Below are 24,945 nucleotides of genomic sequence, written 5' to 3' on the forward strand. Positions count from 1 at the left end.
GCCGACCCCAGCTGCCGACTTCCCCCTCGCCCGCCGCGAGCCTCCATAGACTACGTGGCACACGGCGTCATACCCTTCGCCGCCCAATAAGCGATATCCACTCGAATCGGTGCATCTCGGGATTATTCCGTCACGGAATTATTCGGTAACGAACGATGCACACGCTGTGGCGTCAACGATGCCGACTTTTTTGCGACACTGGGCACTTACGCTACAGCTGCCCTGTCGAAGTTGTTGCCGTTCTACCACAGCCTAAAATAATCTCTTCACTTCGCTCTGTAACGCCACAAATGGAGCTCCTTTTCGCAAGAAATATAGGGTGTTACTCTAAGAGATCAAAGGATATTTGCTCACGAATTCGAGTTTTTTCTCTTATCCACGCTAATTTGTACATAGTTGTTTTTGTTTTTTTAATCTCCTCTGTCCGTCAAATGAAGTACAAAGTAGAGTAACTGCTGAGCCCTGCCTGTGTCGAACACAAATGTAATGGTTTAGCGAGACTGATAGAGATGTGGTGTAGGACGATTGAACTTCAGTGCAAGAACGGACAATAGCAAGTCACTGATTTTTTTACTGTCTATTTCCATGCACTCTGAGATTCCGTGACCGCCTACTGTGCTGACTCAGCGCTGTATCAGGCACCGCTTCCGCTCTCAGGCGTACTCTTCTGCCCTTATTACAACAAAATAGGCTACCTTTAATACATTTGCGGTCTTCAACATTCAGTACTAGCAATATTGACAGCTTAGGGAAATGATGCATTTAAGAATGCTAAGTTTAGGAAACTTTCCATACCAATCGGTTCCGCACAAATGCGCTAAATGGTCGCAGGTACCGGTGTGTCAACAGCATCCGCCTTCAAGCGTCTTTTTACTGCCGCAGACCAGCACAAAAATGTTGACGTATTTTTGTGAGCCTCCCTCAATGATCGCATTAGTGAGGGCAGGACTCAACGGTTTTGTCAATTTATATTTTAAATAGTCAAAGGAAATCAAATCAGAGCGCGTTGTTACGCAAGGCAGTTCGGTCTTTGCGGCTCTTTAAATAGTCTAGCAACTTCATCTGGCTTCGATATATGTTACGCATTATATATAGGACAAAGCGCAGTATACAGCGTTGGGTTTGCTGAAACCCAATTCAGACGCTTTCTCGATTCTTCTGCAATGTAACAGTTTCTTGCGCGTTTGATTGATGCTTTCTCATCATCTCTTTTAAATATTAAAAATAATACTGGACTACCTGCCTTGTGCGGTTGGGTACGCTGCCATGAACAATGTTGTGTCTGGTAAAAGTTGTTTCTGGTATGTGTGATAGTTATTGCCAGCCTTATTTTATTGACACATTAGTATAGCAGATACGATTCGCCAGTACTGTTGAATAAGAAGTCAACCTCTATAATTCTCCCGTACACAGCACGCTTCCTATCTCTTAATGTTATCCCTACCGTGTTTCGTTCCATAGCCCTCTGGGTTGTCCTCAACTTAAGTAGAACTCTTTTGGTTAGCCTCCACGTTTCAGCCCCATAGGTGAGTACAGGTAAGATGCAACTGTTGCATACTTTCCTCTTAAGCAATACCGGTAAGCTGCTAGTCATAACCTGCGAGTACTTGCCAAATGCGCTCCATCCTAATCTTATTCTTCTTCTTATTTCCCTTTCATGGTCCGGATAACATTAAGAGATAAGAAGCGTGCAGAGTGGGTCAGAGAAATAACTCAAGTTACTGACATTCTAGTGGAAATCAAGAAGAAGAAATGGGCATGGGCAGGACATGTAGTGCGAAAAGAGGATAATTGATGGTCGCTTATGGTAACAAACTGGATTCCAAGGGAGGAAAGCGTAGCAGGGGGCGGCAGAAAGCTAGGTGGGCGGATGATATTAAGAAGTTCGCAGGGGTCAAGTGGATGCAGCTAGCACGGAACCGGGTTAAGTGGAGAAATATGGGAGAGGACTTCGCCCTGCAGTGGGTATAGTCAGGCTGATGATGATGATCATGATGACATAGCACGACTGGCTTCCCATTTTTACTTTCTTTCGGACTCGAGCCCACCAGCATCACGTATGCCATGCTTCCCAATCGCTCTGACGCCTTGTAGTCTGTATCTTCCCTCAAGCCGACACAAACGCTAAAGGATGCAGCCAGCATGTGCGAGTTTTTACCACATAAGATTAGTGCCCCCAAAGGCATCTTCGCGCCACCACCAATCCTGCTCTAAACTACAGGGTGACAAAAACTAACGTAACACGTAAAAGCAGACATAACCTTTCAAGGCACATGGAAAACAGGAGGCGTTCTTTTTTGCTTGAAAATGCATTCAACTTCGTGCAACAGCTCGTATAAGTCGTTTTGTTTTATGAAAAATATTCATGATATCCACGTAATCTCCGCAAGTGTTTTTCTTCAGGCCTTCCAGTGCACAGTTCGGCGATTCGTGCTTGAAAGAGCACGCTTTTTTATTTTGCAAAGTTCCCCCTAAGAGCGAAGTCTAGCGGTCTAAGATCGAGGGGATTTGACAGCTAAACTTTCGAGCGAGCGCTCACTGTCATTACGAAATTTGTACATACATCGTAATTACATGCCGCGCGCGTCTAGCGTCCTGCCACTGTGTACATTACGCACGAGACACACTGCCCACTCTCAATCAGGCGTGTACGCCTATAGGAATTTTTTTGCTTCGCCCATCGGTAGCACAGGAAAAGCAGCCCCTCTTTGCTCTGCTACTCAGCTGGCGAATCATTATTAATTTAAACAGCGCGAACACAAAGCCAAAGGACCAGATAAAAGAAAGCCACAGTACAAGCGCTGACTCACAACTATGCCTAAGCCCTTTACTCCAAGGTCCAGAAAAAACAAACATGAAGAAAACGAAGCAATCACGTGAAACAACCCCTGGGTTCACCTGCTGCACAAAAAAGTCACTCAAAAAAGGCACCTCTTTGCTTGAAAGAGCAAGAGACGTCTTGCTGACACACTTATTGTCCGTTGAAATAAAATATGATTCCACTATCTTTCTCGTCATCTTTTCTTTGTGGCGATACAAATTCCTAACCTGGTCAAACTTAGGAGTGCAGTCCTTCTTCTCCTCCTTCATTGTTTCACATGAATGGCAATATGATACCAGAAACGTTTTGTCCTTGCCACTTTCCAAGTTGTTCCGGTGTTCCAGTAGTCTCTTATTAATACATCGTCCTGCAGCAGGTGAACCCAGGGGTTGTTTCACGTGATTTTTTCGTTTTCTTTATGTTTGTTTTTTCTGGGCCTAGGAGTAAAGGGCTTAGGCATAGTTGTGAGTCAGCGCTTGTACTGTGACGGCTTTCTTTTATCTTGTCCTTTGTCTTCGTGTTCGCGCTGTTTAAATTAATGAATAAGTACCAACTCGCCCAACAAAATATCTTGGTCAGCTGGCAAGGAACAGACGAGACGTCAAGCCCATCTGTTCGATGTACGCACACAGACGCGTCATTCTTCTGTCGAGAAACGCAAAGGTCTTGCAGGAGCACAACTTATGTACTACAATAAACCGTTCTGCTGGGCGAGTTGGTTCATCGTTGAAAAGGAATGCTTTTAGCGCGAAACAAGTAGGAAACGGACGAGGATATAGAACACTTGTGTTCTATTCTCGTCGGTTTCCTACTTATTTTGCGCTAAAATCATTCCTTTTCGATTATGTACTACTATCACAATGTACGAGAGTGCGGTACAGGCCCTGTATTTTCGTAACAAAACTCTCCTTTTCTGGTCTCTCTTGTACTGTCCAGGTCATTAACGGGGGCGAGGTGCCGGCCCACTACTACCGCAACACTAACGGGACAGTTACGACGGACCAGCAGGGCTCGAACCAGTTCCCAGATGAGGTAGCGCGCTCCAGCACCGTGGTGAGCCGCCAGGCGAAGCTTGACGTTCCCGTGCGCGTGGAGCAGGCAGGCACGCTGCTGGCCTGGGAGATCGCCTCCGATGACCTGCTCTTCGGCGTCTCCTACCAGGAAGACACCGCAGACATCGGCAGTTTCGAGGTGATCCTCAAGCACTCTCGAATCAAGGCTGGCATCAAGATGCCCAGGACAGGCTCTCTGACGTGCTCCAAACCAGGACTGTGTAAGTATACTTCATTGTTTTGTAACAACAGCCAATAGAGAAACATCGCTCAGAGACAATTGTGCCATCTCGCTACAGGATGCCTCCTTACCCCATATTATAGCTTTTCTGTCCTTCGAGCATATTTATGCGAAAATCGTATGCGCACTTCCCCATCTATCTAGCGAATGTTTATGCCATAATGTCTCTTATTGGTATAAACGAGCAAGTCATTTATATTTGTTCATTATATATGTTCGTGTTATGAATTAGTTATATATATTTATGCGTACTCTATAGATTTACATGAAAACCCTTTCTAAACAGTTAGAACAAGATTAAATACCTAATTTTTCTTGTGAGTGGCTGTTCATATTTTCATTTTGCACAAAAGCTTCAACAGAGGACAGTCACAGGGCCATTTTGCGGCAATAAGGAATCATTCTTATGCAGATAATGGTGGTTCGTTTCTAGATATGCTGATCCCATTAGTTCAAAGAGGCATTAAAAGGCCTCAGGGGAGCTTCAAAATTATTTCTTGCGACTAACTTGTTTCGCAGCACGTGCCCGTGGGGCAAAAAAAAGTAAGCTCAGTTCATCAAATAGGTTTAGCAACTTTGTGCAGATGCGACGTTTGCATTTTCATATAAATGCGGGAAACATGGATTATCGGCTCGGTGCACGACACGGGACAGTCCCAGACCGTGTGTGTGTGTGTGTGTGTGTGTGTGTGTGTGTGTGTGTGTGTGTGTGTGTGTGTGTGTGTGTGTGTGTGTGTGTGTGTGTGTGTGTGTGTGTGTGTGTGTGTGTGTGTGTGTGTGTGTGTGTGTGTGTGTGTGTGTGTGTGTGTGTGTGTGTGTGTGTGTGTGTGTGTGTGTGTGTGTGTGTGTGTGTGTGTGTGTGTGTGTGTGTGTGTGTGTGTGTGTGTGTGTGTGTGTGTGTGTGTGTGTGTGTGTGTGTGTGTGTGTGTGTGTGTGTGTGTGTGTGTGTGTGTGTGTGTGTGTGTGTGTGTGTGTGTGTGTGTGTGTGTGTGTGTGTGTGTGTGTGTGTGTGTGTGTGTGTGTGTGTGTGTGTGTGTGTGTGTGTGTGTGTGTGTGTGTGTGTGTGTGTGTGTGTGTGTGTGTGTGTGTGTGTGTGTGTGTGTGTGTGTGTGTGTGTGTGTGTGTGTGTGTGTGTGTGTGTGTGTGTGTGTGTGTGTGTGTGTGTGTGTGTGTGTGTGTGTGTGTGTGTGTGTGCGTGTGTGCGTGTGTGCGTGCGTGTGTGCGTGTGTGTGTGCGTGTGTGTGTGTGTGTGCGTGTGTGTGTGCGTGTGTGTGTGCGTGTGCGTGTGCGTGTGCGTGTGCGTGTGCGTGTGCGTGTGCGTGTGCGTGTGCGTGTGCGTGTGCGTGTGCGTGTGTTGTGTGTTGTGTGTTGTGTGCGTGTGCGTGTGCGTGTGCGTGTGCGTGTGCGTGTGTGTGTGTGTGTGTGTGTGTGTGTGTGTGTGTGTGTGTGTGTGTGTGTGTGTGTGTGTGTGTGTGTGTGTGTGTGTGTGTGTGTGTGCTTGTGCTTGTGCGTGCGTGCGTGCGTGCGTGCGTGCGCGCGCGTCATCTTTTCTTTAGTACTTTGGTCACGTATGGATTATCAAGCACGATTGAAATATCTTTCGCTGTGTTTTGATCTTATACAACTTTGTGCTAGAAAATTCCCTTCTGCGAAGTATTACAAAAATCCAGGAGAGCAAAGGAAAACTGTTGGCGCCCTCTTTCCTGAAATGTATGTGTTCGTTGTATTCCGAAGTGCTCTAGAATCCGCTTATTTGAACCTCATTGCCACCATTTTAACAGCTCACATTGGTTCCCTCCTCTTTAAGATCCTGGAGAGGATTTTCTGCGAATATGATCGTCCTCGGTACTTGCCAGCACAGGTTCTAGGAATATCCGAGAAAGCCTATTTTACAGCCTTGAGCTTCCTTTTATGTCAGCTGAGTCCGATATTGCATTGAACACTACACTGGACAAATTCTTCGTTATCTTGACTCAGATGTATTCGCTAAATGTTTCAATTAAGCCACCTGGTTACAGGCGTCTTTACGATTCCAGCACGCTTCACAGCGCATAATGAAAATATGTGATGTCTCCGCAGCCTGCGATGGCTGGACTACTTTTTTATTTTATTGCACATTTCTACGTTAATCTTCGAAGTTATAATTTAGAAACGACATGCCGCCTTGCATAATCTGATCTAATCTACCACAAGGACTGGACTAGCATTATACTTTTGCCAGTGCGAATATTTTTCTTTTATTTGAGGGGAAAGCTGCAACCGAAAAGCGACTTTTCTGCTGCAAGCAAAACGCTCATAATTTTCCGAAGTTTCATTAAAATGTTCAGCCATCCGTTTCCGGCAATAATATTGTCACCGCATTTCTGTTTTACAACACGTTTGCTAGTAAATCCACTTATAAACTTTGTACCTTCATATTTTTTCATTCTTTAAATTCTGAACAGATTATTTCAGGCTCATAATTACACTGTCACAAATTATTTTGTTGACTACTATTTTTCGGTCGATTATTGACAGCTACGACGCGTGTAAAACGCCAATTCCGAAGTTTTACGCTCGCGTACATCACCTCAGGAACCAGCTTGTTTGTCTGTGATATACATGCGTTGCACCGAGCTCATAGCGGCCGCCATGTTAGAGATCAGAAGCACAGCAGGAAACCAAGGTCACTTTTTTTTTTTTCGGATCACTCAATCGCCACCTGCTCCGACATGCACCATGGAGGCTGTACCATGGGCTCAATCACAGAGCCCGTGACATCGACTGGAGCCCACGCCTACTTAATTGTGGGATTTTTGAACGCAGTTAGTATTGCATAAATGCGATGGAAGCCGAGGGGAGCTGTTCATACAGTAACGTGTGCTATAATATTCTTATACATCAGGGTGCACGTCTGTTGGGCACATTGCACATTGATCAAAAAGGAAAGCTATTGTTATTTTGCCTGAGTCCGTCGTCTTAATTGTTAGAGGCACTCATTAGAGTTCCTGTCTCAAAGTGTAGGCTGCAGGTTCTGATTTCATGTTATATGCGGAGGGTTGAGAAACTTTCTCATAAACTTTCCTGCCAAGTAAACTTTCGGTGCCAGGTATACATATATTTCGTGTCATTGTTCATGATGAGAGTATGTCTCTTTTTTTTTTCAGTTGTTTCATTTTCACCATAAATGAGGATGGCTGGCACAGGGAAAAAGTGTAATCAGACCCGACTTGATATATTCGCCTTAGCTCAGCGTACACATCTCACACAGGCCCAGTGTGATGAGTGCAAAAAGTACATCTCGTGCTCAGCCCATGATAGACTGAATTGCTTATGCTGCATAAGATACAACACAAGAAATTTGAAGTAACTGTATTTCTCTAATTTAATGTGCACAAAAGCAACTCTCTTGTTTCGGCTTCGGATATCGAGTACCTCTCACTGCACTTTTTTACATTCGTACATTGCTCATTTCTTAACCAAGATGCGACGTTAGCGTTGGCTTACTGTTTCTTTTTCTTTCCTGCAGACGTGTTCAACTTCGACAACAGTTTCAGCACTTTCACATCCAAGAAGCTGACCTACTCAGTGCGGCTCTTGGAGCCGTCCGCAGTACGTGCGCTGTCCTGAAACTCCGCACACAGCGGTGCCGCGATCTCGTGATTATCACACGGTGAACAGTTCACTAGGGCCTGTTGAAACCCTGGTGAAGTACGTGTTAGTATGATTATTTTACCCTGGGGACGCCACCGCAAAGGGGAACGTCACGGCAGTGTTTGAAGCTCCGCGAATACAAGATTAGTCAAAACCTCCCAGACCACGTGGCCTGCTTTTGAGCACTACATTCGGACATTCCCGGGGCATATGAAGTTGCCAAGGTCTACAGGGGTACAAACGAGACTACATCTCGACCTCCAAAGACCTTGGCATCGAGAGTGTAGTAAGCATGGCTTAAAAGCAGACCCTGTAACCTGGGGACATCTGACAAAACCTGTACCTACTTCTTGGAGCTGAACAAAGTGTCCTGGTAAATTGCGCACATCACATTGCACTGAATACGTGTTTCCGGACATAATAAAGGCCACGTCGTGAGCATCTGCTCCACCGGCTTACGTTACGCCTGCATTAAAACGTTAACGTGCTTGTAGCAGTGAACCCTCGTCCATGTATCAACTCATCAGTCAACTCACTCGCAGGATGCACTGTCAAAAGGGGAAGGTGCACTTATCTATATTGTGCTTACTGACTCTCGTGGCTCGTGACGTACCTTCATATATACCAGATACGTTATCGCGAGAGAGTGTTTTAACTGCAAAATGATTATAACTAACCTAGGGCGACAGATACAGTTGATCTCGCTATGTTTTATCGGCATCTCATTACCACGAAAGAAATGGGTGCGGGGGTGCGGCGCTGCCCTCAGCTCTCTCTCGGTAAGCACTGAGGAAGTCTTGCTTTGTTCATGCATGCATGTGATAACATATACAGGTGCAAACATATGGCAGTTACTTGTGGCCCACGCAACGTTGTTTTTTTGTTGTTGTTGTTGTTGCTGTTGTTGTTTTTCTCATTTGCTTTGTGAGCAGTAAGATACGCAGTGACGGATTCGTATAGTGCACTTACCTTGAACGACTGATCTCTGTCGCCTGGAATTGCGTCGCCGTAACAAATGTTTTGTTTTCTGGTGTGAAGGTGCTTTACATTGCACAAGCATGACTGTGATCCAATCGCATTAACGCGCAGCCCTGTTCGTGTCCGACCTGTCTCAAGTGTACGGTTTGGAAAAATGATATTAAGAGATTCGCGGGAAGCGTCTCGGCGTCTCTTCGCTTATACTTGTTCCTATAGCCGCATCTGTGAAGCCTTCGAATAAATGCGTTGAATGAATAAACTCTGTTACCAGACTACGTTCTCTTCTGTCGCTTCAGCTAGCTGTGTACCAGAAAGCTGGTAACAATCGCTGGTGATGTATGACAGAGAAAACCCACGTTGTAGGGCGTAAGAAATTGTAAATGGGTAGTTTTGGCCAGTGCTTTTGAAAATGGTCGCATTGTGTGAGGAAGCGAAAGTTCTTCATGATGCGCTGCCCATTCCCCTATCCACCAGACCCCCGCCTACCTCTCTATTTCTTTAATGACTCAAAACAAGGAAGCCTCGCTCTGGTGCATAAATGAACATGGCATTGTGTAAAGTGCCAAATACAGTCTAATTCTCCATATCTCTAACCCGCACGGTGTGGCGGTGTTCATGAAAGTAGTCCTCTATGAAATGGTTGTAGCTTAAGACGAAATGAATAAACTAACCACCAAGACTCTACAATTTCGCGAATTTCGCACTATGTCAGTAACGTTGCGTCTTTCGGCACGCACGTCGTCTCGAAAACGTTACCAGGAAAAAAATTATTGAAGAAAGGTGACAAAGGTAAGTTCATTTCAAGCTAATACGAAAAGCGCTTCATGCAACTTCAATCAAAGATTTAAAAAGGAAAGCGTGATATTTTAGCTGCTTGATACCAGTACCACATTTTCCTCATGTGGTGCTTCTACGCATATTTTAATATTGTGCTCTCGTTCATATTTAATTAAATTTAATGAAATCAAATTCGCCGCACAGCTGTTGTACTACTCTTTTATTTACTTCTTTGCTCAAGTTAGGCAAACTTCCCTGTATACACGTTCATTTCTGAATGAATGATATTCGCCCGTTACTGTCATCGAGTGGCTTCTGATTACCTGCGGAAACCGACTGGCATTCTTTCTTGCATACGTTACCATGAGAAACAATGGCTAAACTGTAGCTGTAAAAACTGCGCGTAGTACTCGTACCTCCAAGTATTGTATTTTCACCTGTGGCAGTTGTGGTGGGCACGGCAACAGGCATCCGATATTGAGAGGCTGGAGTACAACTCGAAACTAACTCTTTACTGGACGAGAGTTTGCGTATAAAGTACGGCCGGACTTTGCAACAGATGCGTTACTGACAGGCACACATGGTGGAATCATCCAAGTTTACTATGATAAGGCATTGAGAAGTATTGACAGGCAGGAAGAGACAAATAGAATGTTTCTATATGTTAAGGAAGTCAGTAACCATTGCGAAACGTAATATATTGCTTCTCAGCCCCTAAAATTGCATTTTTAATAATAGAATAGCAATAATGTATTGATGCGTATACTTGAAAGATTATATACTAGGAAGTAGAAAAAGAAATAACCACATGTCTGAATAGAACCCAACCCATCACTTAGGACGCGTACGGAGCTGTGACAAGTGATCCATGGAGGCCCGGCCCATTCTACTTCCAGAGGTATTTATGTGGCCAGTAGCTTCACCTTCCTGTAATATGGTGTAGTGTAGTGTGGCGGGGTGTGGTGCGGTGCGGTGTGGTGTGGGGGTGTGTGGTGTGATGTGGCGTGGTATGGTGTTTGGGGTAGTGTGGTGTGGAGTGTGGTGTTGTGTGAGGAGATGATGTCAGTTGAAACGAGTTGTATGGTATAAGGTACATATTCTTTGTCACACCACACTATGCCATTACACATTACACGTAAGGGTTGAATTTTTCAGTTTAAGCCAAGAAAAACCAATAAAGAAGAAATTTTGTTTCAGCCAAATTAGGTAAATATTATTTGTACGCAAAGCAGAGCTATAGCTGCCTTTTGAGTGCGAATTACTCTGGATCAAAGCTGAAACTAAATGCGAAGCCTGGTTATAATACGTAATGTTAGGAACACGCGCAGCTGTCAGGTTGAAGGTATACATAACTAAGCAGGACTAAAGCCTCTCTAGACCGGAAAACACCACCTCGCCACAGCCTGAAAGGTAAGTACTTTTTATTTACTATCATCGCCAGTTTAGAGAACTTAGTCGGTTACGTATTAGCTTATCAACTATCTGCAAATGCTGATAAGAAATCGTGCATACACTTCACAAAAAATGATATGAGCCTGCTCAACACAGGGAGACAAACGAATGATATGGCATGTACGTGCATTCAGTTATTAGACGGAAACTTCCAGTGGAGCTTTTATCTGCCTTTTACTTAACTTGTTCGGGTTACCTTTTTAATGAGAATAGAAATTCATTCTAGAAGCGCAGCTCACAGTACTGCGATCAGCAAGTTAATAATGTACATACAAAAGTGCTAATCCTCACGGAAATGATTGAAGAACTCTGACTTTTGACTACACAAAAATTGCACACAAATACATTCGTCAGAAAGAATTTTCGCTAAGAAGAAACAAAATTTGCTTTATCAAATAATAAGCGCAGAAAATTCCTGCGAATGGGCAAAACATAAAAGCTGAAACGTCCAATTTCGAGTTGCACTCATTAGTGTTCACCGGCGCCAACTACGCCTTTATATGCGGGACATAGGTCCCTCTACATTAGTGCCAGTAACACATGAAGTGCAATCAAACGGATAGGGCGAAAATTAGGCGAAAACAATATTATCCTACATATGGCATTAAAACTTCCATACTTCGGTATTAGCCTTCCACAGGCGGGTAGAATCTCTTGTGTCTTGCTGCGGCTTCCCTACAAGTTTACGGTTCAGTCATTGACTGTTGGGTGCTGAGCTGCTTTGTTAGTTATTCGTCTGAGTTATCGCATCGATGATAAAGTACAGGGAACTCACTGCGCTTCGTGTTTGTGTTTCTGAGGACTTATGTTTACCACAGAAGAGGGCATGTTTATCACTCATGAAGGGCGGCGTACGACCGAGAGCCATGAAACTAAGGGATTAACTTTTGGTGCTCTCTGCTCCTGCTCCTGTAAAATCAGTCTGGAGCTTTAAGCAATTAGTTAAAAGTTATATTCTCGGTGATAACTCCTCCTGCGACTGGTAAGATACGCTTATTTTTTCAACCTGTTCGATTAAAACAAGTATTGATAGGCTAAAACCAAGGAGCTTGAAAGTTTGGTGGCGTTTTTATTATGAATATTCGCCTAGTTCGAGCTTTGGAACCAGTGAAGCAATTCTGGTATTAATCCATGTATTTCGATCTTTATTACAATAGCGCTATTATGAATACTCGCCTAGTTCGAGCTTTGGAACCAGTGAAGCAATTCTGGTATTAATTCATGCATTTCGATCTTTATTACAATAGCGCAGCAAGTGGCACCCCTATAAGCTCTTTGATTTGGTGGTTGACCAAAGCCGGCTTTCTCGAACAGAACTTTTAATAGGCGGCTGTAGTATACTGTCAGATACTGCTTGCACACGCATGTTTATGGGAATGACCTAGGCTTTCGGTGAGTCACAAAACGTTTCTATGAAAGCTTTTTCTAAGCTTGAACTGAGGTTTTATATGTGCCACATAAAACAGGATGGCTGCGTTTTTAAAATTAATTGTGAGGCAGCTGTGGAACGCAGTAAGGCTCTTTATGACAGATTTTGATAGAAATTATCTGAGGTGCCAATGCAAACAAACGTTTATTTCTGGAGTTGGTCCTGTGCTCACAATTAACTACGACTGGCATATAAATTCAACAAAGCTCATTCTTTAAAAATATAGCTTAAAACTACGACCTTTCTAACGTATGGCGGTAGATATATTGACTGCTATGGTGCAGTTTTAAAATATTGGAAAAAAAAAACTAACCTCAAATACCCTCTCCCAGAATTTGCCCAGAATTTGCCCAGAATTCCCGGGCATGATACCTCGGTCGCTTTTTACAAAGGTGAATCCACGCATTAGTTGCCTGAACCAGCATCCTCCTCCATCTCTCTAAAGCCTGAACATACAGTAGAAGAGCGATTAAGGCCGAAATGCGCGTGCAAGATTTAGACGACAAGGTCAGGCGAAAAGTCAGGGAATCGCTACAGTTTTCCTTCAATGAGCAGCTGGGTCAACCGATCGTCGAGCGAGACCCCATCATCGTTCATATTTCAAACGTTTCCCACGTAGGCTGTGCAAACACACGTGCATAAGAGATCGCTGAAACGCTGGACGGTGCATCAGCGATAAGCTTAAAACGCCCCTGTACAAGCACGCTACCAAGAAGTCTATCATCAACTCTACTCCGATGAACCATGGCGTGGTTTCCTTGCCCATGTTAGCAGAACATCACTGCCCGGAAGATGTTCACCTGTTGACGCCGCCATGCACATGTATGCAGCGACCTCACTTCCAGACATGGCTACGGTTACTCATAGTTCATTCTAAAAGATCAGGCTCTTGATGAATCGCAAACAAGAATGCGTTAAGAAAAAGTTTTTGTATTAGCGGGACAGGTTTTCGGTAACTTTAAGGCTCAGAATGAGAGCTGATGACACCCCTATGATAACTCACAAAAATGGGATTTTTATGTCGCAGCTATACGTTACAGGCTGGTCGAAAAATTTCCTTGCTTTTCTTACGGACTTTTGCAGATACTTATCATGATCGATGGTCGGTAAAGTGTACTAAAACAGTCAATTTCTAAGACTCAGATCGAGTAGCTCATCAACTCAGTGTTAAAGCTTAAAGAGCTTCGGATAGCGCGCTCAAACAATGTTGTATCATGTTTAAGGGCTCCCTCTATAAAAACTGGCAAAATTAGAGTATTTATTTATTTATTTATTTATTTATTTATTTATTTATTTATTTATTTATTTATTTATTTATTTATTTATTTATTTATTTATTTATTTATTTATTCAAATAACTCACAGGCTCCTTGTTAGGAGTATTGTGTGAGTGGGGTATACAAATGAAATAACAAAATGTAAGAGCAAATACAACAAATAAAAGAAAACATTACACAATGGTTACCCGAAAGTACCGCATACAAGACACTAAACGGAAAGAAACAGTTGTACAAAGTTTAAAATAAGGCTACATAAAAAAAAAAAAACACAATTATCAGTTGAAGCTAACTTTACGAAGCTAACAAGAGGGTAATAATGTGGATTTTATATAATGTCAAAATATTATTGTTTCTAAAAGCTCATAGACCAAATATTAAGCAATTATGTCCGCTATTATTAGGGTAATGAAAAGTGTACTCAGCAGTCCGTCTCCAGTCCTTTTTGTTGTTGATGTTGTTGATGTTTTTTTTTTGTTTTGTTTTTTTGGGGGGGGAGGGGGGGGGAGGCAAACCTATTAAAGCCGCACGAAAGCTTGTAAGTTTTATGCAAAGTTTTCGGTCATATTTAAAGGCAAACATTCAAGACAATAAGGGCTCAATTTTTGTAAGCATTATGTCCACACCGTATAAATAAAATTGCTTTTCAGGGAACCGAATAAATAAAATTGCTCTCGTGGAAATGGCTTTCTGGACCAAAGTTTCTAGAGCAAACATGGATGAAGTTTTACAGAAGGTCCCAGAGGTCGCACCGGCAGTGTTGCATAGCAGGTGCAACACAGAAACTGCAGTGCTTGTGCAAAGTCAGTATATTTTAAAGAATACGAAATGGTCGAAGTTAATTCGGAGCCCTTCACTACGGCATGCGTGAAATCTGGACTTTAAACTCAGCAATTTACAATTCAATTTTAGAGAAGGATCGCGTTCACAGCTGGACCTTAAGACTTTCAATACTAACATACCCAAAATCTGAGTAAAGAAAACCAACGACAAAACGTGTGACACCATTACTGTATTTCCCAAGGCACAGTACTCCTCAAATTACGATTTTAATCAGCAAATATTTACTGTCATTTGGCCTCTTCCTTGCTCAGCCATATATGTAATATTGAAATCTATAGTTCACTAGCCAACTGAGTTAAAAGGACTCTCACATGAACGGGTACATTTGAAATAACTGAGTAGTCACCTCTAGCATACACCTAGACGCCGCCATCCACTGTAAAAAGAATCCTCTCATTTGCGCAAAACCCTGGAGGTAATTCACCTACAACTATTTCTCCGCAATTATTATTAATAATAAAGTCCATCCCGGACATATCGAACTTTTCAGAGGATCTCGAAATAGTTTCATGTGTTGATAATTCGATATATCAAATATGTCAACAGAACTTCTCTGTAACATGTAAACCAGAAGCATGCATACGGGGTACCGACTTTAACGACGCGCTTCCTGATGTACGGTCGAGAGCAAAAGTAGTATGCAACACTCAGCTGATGACGGAGCTCGAGAAAACTGCATCGAAATGCCATCTAGCGGTAGCTACAGGGACAGCGACAGTGACAAATGCATGTGGATCAAATTGGGCACCGCCACTACTGTCCCAATCCCCAACAGCTGTTGCTGGATTAAGTTGCAGGGCAGTTTTGCACAGCGCCACCTCGGCTGAACATTTCATACCACTTTTGCTTGCTATTCTGCGTTCTGCCAGCATATTATAGCAGCCGCAGATGTGCTTCTAGCGAAGTGCACGAGCGCGCACCCGTGCGGCGAGCGTCACTTTGCGCCAGGCGTTGAAAAGTGAGGCGCGCCTTTAGATGTCGCTCCTTGGTAGCAAGCGCGAACTCTCAATATTTGATAGGAACAGATCGGGATGTCCGGCTACCGTCTTGCGCCTTTGGGGTAGGAGTTCACATCAAAGGTGATGCAGGCGGTTTTTCGGGAAAAGCCATTGCTGATCATAAGAGGTCTAATTCTGTTACCGGTATGCTGTCTGCGCAACAACTGCTCCGTTCGAATACGGTAAGGGTGGTTTCTCCTTCAGCAGCGAATCAGGCCAAGCGAGAGACGCCACCAGCCTTTTATCGGAAAGTCTGGCTTCACCGCAAGACAATCTGTGCTTTGAACCTTGACTTCCCCGCATCGCAGAAATGTCGCGTTAAAAAGAAGGTATTCCAGAGCGACGTCCATTTTAATTTAGACTCAGTGTTCATTTTATGCGGAGTTTTTACCGGTGCGACTCAGAGCGCTAAATATGAACCCACGGGGCATCATTAGGAGAAGCACGTTTTGCAGGGACACAGCGCGCGGTTTGATATGTCGAATGTTTCGCAGAACGGGAGCTCGATATAGGCGAGCACCATTCTTATACAATTGCTTGGAGCTTTCAAGGCGATATTCTGGGAGTTCGCTGTATGCAATAATTCAATATATCAAGTATTGATACTGCCAACGTGTCCATTGTGACACGGTGCCCACTGTAATAGCTGGCTCTTGAACAGCTTCAGCGTTAGTGGACTTGTAACACTGGGTCGAGTTTGCTGGGCCATCGACACCCCGCCGCTAACTTTCTCAGCAGAGCTTTTGGTCACAGTTATACATGCAATACGTACGTTTTATACAATGTCGCATAGGCACATGAATGGCACTTCCCATAAAAATAAATTCACTTATATGCAGCCAACAAACAATGCAATAGCGTTCATTTATTTGTTCTATAAACGCAATGAACACTCACACAGTAGTAAACATTCCAACAACTTGTATGATGATTTTTTTTTTTTTGTGGAGGGGGGAGGGGGGTTATATTGATAACAAGGTCATATCAGATTTCACAATAGGCTTTCAAGTGCTTGAAAGGCACATGCAGTTCTGTGTGTTTTACTGCGCCATTTATCATTGCTGTGTTGTGTATACTTAGCACATTCATTCATCGTTAGCCACTACATGAGGAAAAGGCATCTTTTAGCAATCGCGTCGTTAAAGCGTGGCGTCGAAGAAAATTTTTTGCAGTTTATTGATTGCAAGTATTTTATGTTTAGGAAAGCTTTCTTGTGCGCTGAATGCTGTAGGAACATTCTCAATTATTCATAAAATCTTCTCCGCAAGATGTGTAATTTCTTTGTGTTTTTTTTTTTCTGAAGCTTCCCCCAATTAAATTACTGTAGTTGAAGCTAGAACTATACAAGGAATGATATACTGCGAGCATTGCTCTTTGCGGCAAGAGGTAATGATGTCGATACACTGGCGCAATAATTCGCTGCAGCTTGCCGTAGGAACTTCACTGACAGAAAACAAATTATATTGGTTTGTGCTGGGCGCCGCTGGCCTAGACTTGTTCGGATGCGCTGTTTTCAGTTATCCTTCTGTAAAAACATCTATTCTTTGTGGGCGTATATTACGCTACAATATGTACAAACACTGTTTAGACCGATAATTCAAAATATTAGTGGCCAATTTAAGTACAAAGGTTACTCGCAGGTCCAACCACAGAGGACCAAGGGTTAAAGAATTAGTGATGATATAATGAGAAAACTCGCAAAACTAGATATACTCTCTAGCAAACAAAAAATATCACTCACATGTCATATAACTACACAGAAAGCTCCACAGGCTAGGTAGCAAACGAGAAATTCACTTAGAAGATAATCGAGCAGAATGTGATTAGATTTGTAATACAGTTTACATAGCCGTCTAATATTTCTGGTTGCTTTTACTCCAACTAGCAGTTCATTCCATATTTTAACTACCATATTTTAACCAGTCCACTTATAACAAACCTGATCGTCACGCGGCATTTGTTCGTTGTATCCAAAGTTCGTAGTAAGTGGACCACCTATAATACGGGCAAAAAGAGCAAGCGAGACGAAAGTTAACTTTATTTTTGAAAAACGTCAGTGATGCATGTCTGCTTTTCAAAGCTGATCGCATCACTGCCGTTTCTAATTTTTCCAGCGCGGTAATATGTTCATCGCCAAGGCCTCTGCTGCACATGAGTTCCTTAAGCGACGCGATGTAACCGATCGCGGTTGAAGCGTTCACAGCAACCGGCGGTAGAGCAGCATCCTCCTCATCGTCCTCGTCGGTCTCTGGGCAGTCAGGAAGGGCTCGCACTTCACGCACAGTAGCTTCGTCAGTGCATGGCTCCGCAATGTCGGCGTTGTCATCAGCAGAAACGAAATTGTCCCAGGCAACGTCAGGTCCGGCCAACTGCGTGTCAACGACGCGTTGTCACAGGTCCTCGTGCGACCGGCCTTCCGGTGGGTGATCTATGGCGTCCCCGGTGCCTGGGCCCATAAACCCCGCCTTGCGGAAGCAATTTGCTATGCACTCCGCGGTGAGTTCCATCCACGCCGCTTTCAACATCTCCACGGAGGCAAGCAAGCTGATGCGAACTGGCATGGCAGCATCAATCGCGATCAACAAGCGTTGGATGACGCGCCGCCGGTACCACACCTTGAACGCATGGATGATGCCCATATCCAGCGGCTGAATTTTGCAGGTTGCATTGGGAAGCAAGAAGAGCACTGTCACCGCACTCAAGGAAGGCTGCACATGGTGCGCCGCGCAGTTATCCAGCACGAGCAGGACCTTCCTGTTTTTTTCGTGCCATGTCGCGGTCAAACTCGACAAGCCACTCGGCAAAGTCACGATTCATCCAGGCTTTTGTATTGTTCCTGTAGCGTACGGGCACGTAGCTTCCAAAGCATCGCGGCTTACGTGACTTGCCGATGACAAAAGGCAGCCGCCGGTCACTGCCATCCATATTGACACACAGAAGAACGGTTATGCGCAACTTGCTGTTCTTCCCTCCTGCGCACTTGTCGCCTTTCAAGGCATGCGTTTTAGATGGCAACATCTGATAAAACAACGCAGTCTCGTCGGCATTGTAAACGTCCCGTGGAGCATAGCTCGTGTTTGTTGGGAGGTCGTTGGGAGGCCTCGCCGACGACCGCCTTGAAAACAATTCCGTGGCGAGCCTTAAACCGGTGGAGCCATCGATTGCCTGGGTTGAAATCGGGAAAGTCCATAAGGAAGGCGAAGTCTTTAGCCTTGGAGAGCATCAGCGGTCCACTGATCGGAACGTTGCGAGACCAGATGTCAGCGAACCATTTCAGCAGTGCGTCCTCAACGTCCGCGTAGGTCGCCTTCCGAAGGCGCTTTCTAGTCGTCGGGTCGGCATTCACGGTAGCACCAAGAATCTTTTCCTTCCCCTTAGCAATGGTTGAAATGGTCGATTTCGACAGTCCGTACTTGTTGACCAGTTCGCAGTTTTTTGCACCTTGAGCAAGTTCATTCACAATGGCCATCTTCGTTGCGATGTCGACAGCTTTCCTTTTAGCACCTGAAGAGGTCAGCGTACAGTCCTCCATCGCACCAGGCGCAACTGAAGCCCTTGGGCTCGCGCGTTGAGGCAGCCTTCAACTCCCCGATCTGGGAAAGGCATGGATGCGGCAACGATGTCAACGCAGTGCCATCGCACTGAAAGAATCGACGGCGGCGCAATGCCCTCAGCGCGAGGTGTCAACGGAGCAACAAATGGAGAACCGGTTTGAGCCGGTAGAGCAGGCGCCTGACTTTCCGGATTGGCCGACGTAGATCACGTGGTTGCATCACAGCGACGCGGGCGGCGCCACTTTCTCTTTCGTCACCGCGCGCGCGCGCTTTTTCGTTTTCATTTTTCAACGCGCGCTTTTTCTTTTTTTACTTTATTTCACCCGCAAAGGAGCGCCGGGAGACGCTTTGTGCGCTCTAAGTTCGCGTCGTGTCAAGGGAACACAAAGTGCGCGAAATTCACCTGCCGCGTGTTAGCAGTCGAGCGAAACCGCGCCAAACACCGCCGGCTCGGTCAACTACAGGGGCCCGACAGCTTCGCGTTCGCTCTAACCGAGTGTTGAGGCCACAACAGTTCGTTCTATGTAAGACACTGTGCCATTGCCCCAATATATATTTTGACGGTAGCACCACCCTCGTTCGTACTAAGCGAGCATTCGTTATATCTGCGGCTGTTATAAGTGGCTGGACTTATATTGAACACCTACAGGCATTCACCATATAGATTTCTACATTTGTGAAGGTTTGAACGGGAAGCCTTGTCAGTATTACATGTGGGTTGAATGAATAGGCTTAGTGAAAAGGGGAGAGTTACGGCGATGGAAGGTGTACCTACTGGGCCTCCTTTGGAACCCGGTGGGTCAGCAGCGGCCACCCAGAGAAAGCGCATCCACCACCCGAGCGACTCATGGAGCCAGGCCACTGATGTGTACTCGGCGCCAAGTGATGACTCCTCGATCGTCGACGGGTTCATACCGGTTGTCAGTAAGAAGGTCAAGCATAGGATGCGCAGACAAGCGGTGTCATCCTCGTCGAGCACGTCAACGGCCATCACGACGCGAAGTACCCCGATACATACAGCTTTGTTGGTGTCACAGCAACCGACGGACAGTTTGAACTTCCTGAAAAGGCAAGCCATCTTCATATATTTGGAAAGCCTAGTACCGGTAGGGATCAAAGACGTGATGATAAACCCCTATAAGAATATTATTACCTTTGACGTCAAGGAGCGAAATGCACTGGACAGTTTATCCGGCATCACTAAACTCGGTAATATAAACGTACGCCCTCTTACTCTACAAGAGAGCGGAATTACGGCTGGTATAATTTGCAATGTTGACATCGCCATTCGTGACGCCGATTTGCCTATGTTAATGAAGCCGGCGACCAATGGCGTCTCCCTAACCCGAGTTCAGAGCTTAGGAAACTCTACATGCATCAAGTTGACTTTCAAGGGTGACTGCTTACGATCGTACGTGAAGGTTGGCCACTTTCGACACCCAGTTAGACCTTTCGTGCCTAAGCCTTTAGAGAGCACGAAGTGTATGAGGATCGGCCACGTGAGTACTGTATGTAACAACTCCATCGTATGCCCAGATACTCCGAGCCACACAGCGGTGACATCTGCCACGCCACTATCTTAAAGTGCGCCAACTGCCATGGCCCTCACGATTCTTCATCTAGAGATTGCCCCCGTCTGAAGACTGAGCGGGCGGTACAGAATCAAATGGTGCGGGACCATTCTACGCACAAAGAAGCCGCTGCTAAGGAACGGAGACGTCCTTCGCGCCATCGAAGGTCTTCAAAGAAACGAATAACCTTTGAAACAAAGCTCCCAAGTGCCACTGCAACTGTTCGCGACTCCACCAATAGTCATACTAAGCCAAGCGAACCCGATGTCTGATGGCGTGAACCTGTTTCACAAAAAAGAACTTGGCCACTACTACGAAAGTTTTCTAATAACATTAGCAAAACGAACCTCAGGGCCCTTCAAATTCTGCAAGCTCAAGCTCTTCGTATATGCCTTGGACTATCCCAAGTGTGTCTCAACAGCAGCGACTGTTTTTGTCGCTCGGGATCATCTGTTGCCACACATATTGCTGTTGACACAATGAGCACGCATATTCCGCACCTAACCAGGGTCCTTAGTCATCACTTAGCAACCCTTCCAATAATTAAACCAAGCACTGCATTCGCCAAAGTTACAGAAGCCCATTGCACATGTATTCATTCGCTATAAGGCCATGCTCCCCCATATGGAGTCTACATGAAGCAAGCATACAAATTATGATTCCTAGAATTACGAAGAAAGCCGGAATGTCATCACCCGCTCTTAAACAATTGGCATTGAATTATCTGCACTTCAAAGATCAAACTCGCATACATGTCTGCACAGAAGGCTCAGTTAATCGAACCAGCTCCGCCGGGTCTGTGGTATACCGGCCAAGTCAATCCAGAGAAAGGTTAAAACATCATTCCAGTCTTCTTCATCTGGTGCTGAACTAGCTGCCCTGCGTGCGGCAGTTGAATTCATTTACAAAGAACTCTGCATTACTGGACAGTGTTTACAGATTCTAAAGCAGCCCTTCAAGGCCTGCAAGCAGCACTATACACCGCGGGTCACGTGAACAACGTGTTGGAGAGATCGGTCAGTTGTACCACGACGCAGTATTGAAAGGTCACAATATTATTTTTCAGTGGCTGCCAGGACACTGCGGCATCAAGGAAACCACCAGGTGGACGAGGCTGGCCGTTCTGCCCACAGCGATAGCATTCCAGTTAAAATACCCATAACGAGGGTTGATGCCGCATGTACCCTAGGCCGTTTGGCCCTGGAGATCACAACTTCAGCGGGGAATACGAGGGAGCTTAACAACTGCCGTCTCAGGGCACTGCATCCTGAACTGCGCCTCCACCTTCCCCCTCAGATTGCTCGTCGAGAAGCAACGTTGCTGTGCCGTTTATGGCTCGATGTTGCGTTCACCAACAAGCATGCTTTCAGGACTGAAACGGCCGACATCCCTGCTAGTGAAAATTGTGGCTGTGAAAAGACAATCGAACAACTGTTATGTGAATGCCCTGCGTTTGTGAGTGAAAGACATAACCTGCGTTGTGCGCTTTACCGCCTCACTTCCTCGCCCTTTAACGGCGGACAAGATTCTTGATTCATGTCCACGGCAGTCGACCACCTTTAAGGTATACAGGACACTGTTTAGTTTTTTAACAGCCACCGGCTTGTGTGACAAACTCTGTGTGCTCCACGTTCCTTTTCTCTTCCCCTCTTTAATTCTCTTAGCCCTTTTCTCCAATGTAGGGTAGCCAGCCGGAGGCCTTTCTGGTTAACATCCCTGCCTTCCATCCTCATTCCTACCTACCGATTTTATTGTATTTAATGTCCGTAAGACAATGCAAAGAAGACAAATGATTTTTTATGTATTTGACCCCCAAACATTGACAATCGTAAATGATATGTGAATAAAATAACGAGAAGTAGAGGGAGCGTGTAATAGCAAAAGGAAGTAGTATTTCGTCTGACTGAGCGTGTGACACCTAAAAGCAACGTTTTTGCCTTTGTTCATTCTAGTGTAAATGACGAAAGTGACAATTATAGACTAAATATTTTGTTAGCGCTGCAGAAACTGCACTGAAGAAATGAGAAAACGCCGCTTCTCCGATTCCCCCATTACCATGGAACTCGATGGGGGCCTAGAAAAGGAGGTTGAAACCCTCCGCGTATGAAGCCTACATATCTAGCGATTGAGAAAGCACCACCACGTATACAGTAAGCTCATACAGGTCACAGGTGTGATATCACACCTCATCCACAGAGTTTCGGACCAATATAAGGAGAGCCTAAAGCCTAAAGGAGCGCGACCTTTGTCACCTTATACTTGTCTTTATCCTCAGCCCTGGGCACTCGAAAAAAACGCTTTGGATGACTTGATCCGCAAAACATACATGGTCGCCCTTCACCTTCCCCTCAATCCATCCACAGACAGATTACTAGAACTTAGCCTTCACAACGCGATCGGGGAGATCCTGGAGTCTTACCGGCAGGTCCAATACATGAGGCTCACACAAACCTCCACTAACCGATGTAACCTAGACGTTCTTAAAGTTAAGATACGGAAAAAAAATAACGCACCTACCATTCTCCCCGTCCCTCAATACATCCACAGAGAACTGCTTATCAAGTCACTCCGGAAAACTATGCACCCATCCTACCATGACCAGAGCCGCATAGGCACTCCACCAATATTACGGCGCTGAGCCCGACGCCGTAGAGCTGGACGCTTTGTGCATGGGTGATGAAGCGAGTGCAGCCGTGGTGGATTCTTCCTCATCACACTCTCTATTTCTCCCAGACCCTCCCCCCCCCCCGCCCCCCCGCCCGCGCCCCCGCCCCCGCCCGCGCTTGGGGGCTGCAGCGGAAGCCTCCTTTGCAAGAGCAATAACTCACGCGGAAACCACTACATCTTCACACATTCAAAACCTACGATTCTAAATTTTGCACGAGGTCTAGTTCATTATCTTTGTTTGGCATACAGCGCTCACCACCTGATGCAGCCACACTCTACTATGTGAAGCTGGTATGGGCGCCTGCATGCACTCTTCGGGAATCCCGGAAACGAGACCGGCAACATTTTATTCCGCCTTGTCCTGATTTGTTTCTGCGGAACTGAAGAGCGCAAACAGTAGACAATCCACACAGAAGACAAGCACAGGCACTAACTAATAACCACTTTATTCTTCATGGCAACAAAGCATATATAGGCCTGAGGTCACCCTTGTGCAAGCAAACAAGAATCCGACATTCCATTTGGTCCAAGTAATTAATGTGAAAATGGTGCAATACCATTCCAGAATACTGCAGGACGTTCTGTCGGGAACTTCTAAATCTTTTAGGATGCTACCTTAAGGCCACTTTTATTGTTTTTTATGGCCGACCTTTTTTAAAACGGAATGGCATTTGCATTGGGTCTGGCATTGCTTCTGTACTCTGTGGTATTTCTTTAGCTTTTATTGACCGGACCTTAAACCATGTTTTTGAAGCAAGAAGGATTGAAAAGCTTTTAGGTAAGTTGGCGACTTTTAGTGGTTTGAAAATCTGACTCTTCCTATCAGGATACGATGAATGTTGTAAATGATTTTAAGCAACGCGGACAAGGTCTGCCTTCAAGTCGTTGAATGTCATGCTTGTTGGGAATACCAACCACGCACAGACGCAAGAAAGCTTGGTTTTCTGCAATCCTTTGAGTCATATTTAAAAGCAAACATTGAAGCCATGAGGGCTCATCTTTTGGAAGCACTACGTCCCCATCGTATAATTAAGTCGTTTTTCAGGGAGCTGAATAAATAAAATTGCTCTCGGGGAAACGGAATTCTGGGCCCAAGTCTGTCGAGCAAACATGGATAAGGAGGAGGAGGAAGAACATTTATTTCCGCCGAATATGGTGCAGCAGCCACCTACGAGTCCGCACGCAGGCGTCCGGGGAGGCAGTCTGTCACACCGCGGCCAGAGGACACCCGGCCTCGTCTAGGAGAAGAGGTCTTCAGCCTCGGCCTCCAGGCGGACGGCGAATCGCTGTGTTTTTTCGTCGGAGCTTCTTAGCGTGGTCTCCCATTCATCGCTAGTTTTAATCGCGTTGCGCCCTGGGGCACGAACGCATCTCCATATTATATGATCTAATGTTGCCACGTGGCCGCAAAATTTACAAATTTCGGTTTCTGCACCGTCCCTCTTCCGCCCTCTGGCGCCCGTCCAACTCCTCCACAGGGGCGAAAAGAAATTTCGAGCTTGGAGTCTTCTCCAGTCATACGATTCCTTTTTACTCAGGGATCTAACCGGTGGCGGATATATCCTCCGGTCTTTCTTCAAGTTGTCCGTTACATCCCTAAAGGTACCTATACATTCTTTGGTTTTAGATGTTGTGGAGGCGTCCGCAGCACC

General features: G+C 45.3%; 1 protein-coding gene across 1 annotated transcript in view; it reads left to right on the plus strand.

Moving 5' to 3' along the window:
• LOC146196045 (SEC14-like protein 2) overlaps positions 1-8,998 on the plus strand; it is a 60,620-nt gene extending 51,622 nt beyond the window's left edge. The window contains exons 11-12 of the mRNA XM_084596323.1: positions 3,758-4,094; positions 7,623-8,998. Coding sequence (XP_084452449.1) covers positions 3,758-4,094; positions 7,623-7,723 — 438 coding nt within the window. The 3' untranslated portion in view covers positions 7,724-8,998. The remainder of the gene's footprint in view (positions 1-3,757; positions 4,095-7,622) is intronic.
• The last annotated feature ends 15,947 nt before the right edge of the window (positions 8,999-24,945 follow it).

The sequence above is a fragment of the Amblyomma maculatum genome, chromosome 3 (assembly GCF_055883805.1).
Source record: "Amblyomma maculatum isolate TAMU_Amacu chromosome 3, ASM5588380v1, whole genome shotgun sequence".
NCBI lineage: Eukaryota > Metazoa > Arthropoda > Arachnida > Ixodida > Ixodidae > Amblyomma > Amblyomma maculatum.